The sequence below is a fragment of the Quercus robur genome, chromosome 11, assembly GCF_932294415.1.
Source record: "Quercus robur chromosome 11, dhQueRobu3.1, whole genome shotgun sequence".
NCBI classification, from domain to species: Eukaryota; Viridiplantae; Streptophyta; class Magnoliopsida; order Fagales; family Fagaceae; genus Quercus; species Quercus robur.
This window is the reverse complement of record NC_065544.1, coordinates 29,391,800-29,396,679: the sequence shown is the minus strand read 5'-3', so window position 1 is coordinate 29,396,679 and position 4,880 is coordinate 29,391,800. Positions and strand designations below refer to the sequence as shown.

Genomic DNA, 4,880 nt, shown 5'->3' with positions numbered 1-4,880 from the left:
CTACACTGATATATACAATCTATACAACCACTCAATAACACACTCTAAGAAATATCATAATTTATTTTAAAAAGCCGTTTATTTTGGACATAAATTGTTAAAAAATAGGTCTAAGCATTCATAATTTATTGTAATTTGATACTTTGGTTTCACTATTTTTACACTTATGAATGTACTTTGCTATTTGTTATCTAAAAATATTTACTCATTATAGAATGTTGAACCATTCATATTTCAATTCATTTGCATGCAGTTATGTAAATGTCTCAATTGTTTCCTTAAAACTCACAACAAACAATTAAACCAATATTATCTTAGTTTTATTATTTTTTTTACCCAAAAAAATAAAGTTTTAAAAAATGGTTTGGGTCACAGGTCGGGTCACGGATCAACCATTTTTTTCTTCTAAGAAAAGAAATTTGTGTTCGGGTTGGGTATTTTTCGAGTCGGGTCGAGTTAGAAAATTTGACCTATTTTGCCCTGTTTAGGTGGAAGTCACAAGGTAGTGGTCATGGACCAAAAAAGAAAGGGGCAACAGGGTTTGTGAAATGATAGATATTAATAATTAAATATAATACTTATAAAAAAAATTAAATAGTCGTGATAAGTTAAACTTGAGATAGTACAGAAGGTACAGGAGTGCTATTATCACAACATTTGTTTGATAAAGACTAAAAAAAATAGCAATTATAGAATTTAAGTGACTTGCCAAAGAAGTTTTAGAAATTTGAGTGATTTGACAAACAAGTTTAAGGGTCCGTTTGGATGGAGGGGTGGAAAAATGGGAGGATGGAAAATTGTGGGAGGATAGAAAAGTGGGAGGATGGAAAATATTTAGTTTTCCCTCTTGTATGTTTGGTTGGAGGGGTGGAAAAGTGGGAGGGTGGAAAACTCTTTTGTTTGATTGGAGAGAAAAAGGGAATGATGAAAAATGTAATTTATATAAATTGACTATTATACCCTTGTTGTATAATATGTAAGAAATAAATTTATTTATACTTATTACATAATATTAAATTTATCACATCACATATATAAATTTATATTATTATTTTTATTATTATAATGTAAAAATTAGATCAGGTCACATTTGAAAAAAAAAAAAAAACGTTCAGGTCACGTGAAAAAAAGAAAAAAGAAAAAAAAAAAAAAAAAAAAAAAGGAGAACGTTTCAGGTCACGTAAAAAAAATAAAAAAGGAAAGAAGAAGAACGTTTCAGGTCACGTGAAAAGAAAAAAAAAAGGAAGAAGGGAGGGCATTACCGTAAAACTGCACTAAGGCAGTTTTCCCCCCTTGCTTTTCCTCCCAATTTGGGAGGAAAAAATTTGTGGGCCCAGGGAGAAAATTTTCTCCCTAGTTTTCCACTCCCCCTATTTTCTTCTCATTCCTAAACAGTGGAAAACTGAGTTTTCCACCCCATTTTCCCTCTTATATTTTCCATCATCTCTATATTCCACCCATCCAAACACAGCCTAAAGGAGAGAGAGAGGTTCAAGTTGCACCACTTTTAGACCATAGATTTCTATTGAATTGAACGGTTAAAAAATGTCAATTGTCCATGTTATCATTAAACATTTATTGTTTGTCACACTGAGCTAACCAAATTAAATTTATTTAAAAAAAAATATTATATTAAGTTCAAAGCAAGTCCAATCCTTAGAGATAAAGATAGAAATGATCGAGTTGTAAAGATCATGATAAGATTGAAATGCTCATTTTTGCTAATTTTTAGATGAGAAAGCATCACAATCTGATCCTTAGTGTTAATGATTAGAATTTATTTTTAATTCAAATTCATCTTCTCTATAGAATTATTCTAATATTTTTCATAATTTAAAAAAAAAAAAATAAATAACCGTCAATGTTAATTGTTAAATCTCACCTCTCTCTCTCTCTCTCTCTCTCTCTCTCTCTCTCTCTCTCTCTCTCTCTCTCTCTCTCTCTCTCTCTCTCTAAAGAGGTTGTAATTAATATTGCATAATCTTGTCTCTCTAAAAATAATTGTAATAAATAAGGTATAGGCAGTGAAAAAAAAAAGTTTTTGAATTAATTTAGCTAGAGTGGTAAGTAATATATGTTTAATAATGACATGGAAAATTGACTTTTACAACCATTGGATCTCATAAAAATCTATGGTATGAAGAGTGTAACTCTTGTTAAGTTACATCACGTCTAAGTTGAACACATCTCTCTCTCTCTCTCTATCTCTCTCTCTCTCTCTCTCTCTCTATATATATATATATATATTTAAATATAATATATATTTTTTCATTTAAATCCTATTAAAATCTTTGAACTTAATATTTTTTACTTTTCTCAAGATGGTAAAATATATAGTTCCATATACATGATCATAATAAATGCTCAATGGAAGAATATATAATTGAATAATTATATAATACTCTTGGAGTTCTATAAATGCATACTCTCTCCATTATGTGAGACTCACTAATTAATTTTATGGTGAGACTCACAATTCATGTGAGAGGGGAGAATATGCATTTATAATACTCTCAAAGTATTCAATAATTTTACTATATAATTATGAGTAATGTTACAAGCAAAAAATATTTAGACCAAAAAATAGAAATATAATCATAATTACTATCAATTAATAACTATCATAATTATCAAATTTTATATTTAGACCAAAAATAAAAGAGAAAAAAAAATTTAATAGGAAAAAATAAATCATATTATGTTAAATTTTCTCATGCGTTGCATGATTTACCAACTAGTTCAAATAGATTTGAATATTTTAGTTTTCGGTTTTGGCTTCTAGACAACCGTTAGAATTGAAAACAAAAAGAGAAAAATATTATGGCTATGATTGAAATGAACCATAGTCAAATTTAGATGGTGCAATTTGCATTTTAGTCTTAAATATTTGTTAAATCAATTAAGAAATACATGTATGTTTTAAATTTTATTGATCTTAACAATTTATACTCTTCTTTTCAATGTCACGTAATATAATCGAAAGAAATCTCCAAATGTTATAACACATGAGTATTATACACGAACCATAGAAATAATCAAGATCATACCAAGATGCAACTCTTACTTTTTATTCATAAAAAAGATACATAGACCACTAACATACTTATATTAACGCACATTACATTTATTTGTCTCAAAAAATGTCCTTCTAATTCCCATTTTTAGGTCGTAGATGGAGAAGGGGGATGCTTAATGTAAGGCCGGTCACCAATGAAGTTCCCAGGAGGATCATAGTTGCAAGTAATGAATGTCCCTCCATTGGTGCAACGCACTTTAGCACATCCTAGACGAAGTGATTTGGCCCAAACCACCTGAGTATAGTGGCCGCACTCCCCACCAATACAAGAATTAGAGTTGTAGTCATAGTGGGGCTTCTCAGCCACCCACAGATTCACACCATCTTCGATAGATAGGTCACTGCTGCCCCATGAAATGTTTTCACCATATGGTCCACCGGAGTGCACAAGCTTGCAATCGCCAATACGCTGATTAGCATAGTTTTGTGCATATGCTGCTACTTTGTTATCCCAAGTCAGAGGTGGATCTCCCACCTGTGCACGAGCTGCATTCTGGGAACTGAGGTAGTCTTGTATAGAGCTTTGGGCATGGGAGAGATGGACTAGGGTTAAGCCCAAGAGACATACAAGAGCTAGTACTAGTGCTAAATTATACAACCCCATTTTAGTTTGTGACCTACAATGCAAAGTAAAATGTCAAGTGATTGGTAAGAAGTAAGGTACGTAGTGAGGGAGTATTTATAGGGATATAGTGTTAAATGTTATTTGATGAACTTTGGCAAGTAACATCTAAGGGATTAGAAGGACCAAAATAGCCCCTCAAATAATTATTAATAGACATTATTATGATTATATCTTTATATAGAAGTATGCATTCAACCATTTAAAAAAAAAAAAAAAATTGCATTCAACCATTAGGTAATTATTATGATTATATGTATGGAGCTATATATCCTTCCATTTCAGGAAAATAGCCTAAATATTATGTACAAAGATTTTAACGGAGGATTTAAATAAAAAAATTATTTTTTTAAATTTTATATATATATATATATATATTAAAATAATAACATGTATAATTGTGAGACCTCCAAAATAGATGTGAGTGTACAATTACATGGAAATAACAGTGCATTTTGTTGCACAGAATGAGCCAAATTGTTCCCAGTGTGTTTAGTTGTGGGGCCAAAATGGGGATATATTCCTTTCGCTGAAACATTCTAACAAAATGTCCCATATTTAAACTATTTATGGATATGTCTCTATTTTAAACTCAATTTTCTAAAAATCAAATTTCAATGAAAAACTCGATTTGGCGAAAATCGAGTTATAGGCAATCAAAAAAAAATTTTAAAAAAAAAGCATGGAACTCAAGTTCCATGATGGTTTTTTCAAGAAACTCGATTTTCGCCAAATTGAGGTTTTCATTGAAACTCGATTTTCTAAAAATTGAGTTTCAAAACAGGAGCATATCCCTAAATAATTTTAGATATTGGGCATTTGCTGGAAAGTTTCAGCGAAAAGGGTATTTTTCCATTTTGAGCTTGGTTGTGGTTTCATATTATGCCTTGTTGCTATCTTAATTGTGATCAAACATTGCCTTGCATCGACCTGAAGTGTGTCGGGTTACATCTACTGACATGGGTCAGCACTAGTCTCAGGACCTTGACAAAGCTTCAAACTGCCGCATTAAAATGGTTAAAAATAAGGATTCATTAAAAGCACATCTATTAACTATTACATCTCACATAAATGTGATAATTGCATGGTCATTGAATGCAAATTTTGAGAAATTATACTTCTCATGGTAGAATATGTTATTTGCCCATTTCGCCTAAAAGATGTAGCAACATGCTCATGTTC

General features: G+C 30.7%; 1 protein-coding gene across 1 annotated transcript; it reads right to left on the bottom strand.

The window, feature by feature from the left end:
* LOC126704921 (basic form of pathogenesis-related protein 1-like) lies at positions 1 to 3,680 on the bottom strand. The gene is made up of 3 exons (XM_050403904.1): positions 3,194 to 3,680; positions 636 to 723; positions 1 to 19 (listed from the first exon to the last, which is right to left on the bottom strand). The coding sequence occupies exons 1-3, from the start codon at positions 3,678 to 3,680 to the stop codon at positions 1 to 3; spliced, it is 594 nt and encodes a 197-aa protein (XP_050259861.1).
* Positions 3,681 to 4,880: the final 1,200 nt, after the last annotated feature.

Excerpts from the sequence above, each read along its gene's own strand:
- LOC126704921 (XM_050403904.1), bottom strand. The coding sequence starts at position 3,680 with ATGGGGTTGTATAATTTAGCACTAGTACTAGCTCTTGTATGTCTCTTG. Across the intron at positions 724-3,193 it reads CATTGGTGACCGGCCTTACA|CTAAAACTTCTTTGGCAAGT; the intron begins TTAAGCATCCCC and ends TCACTCAAATTT.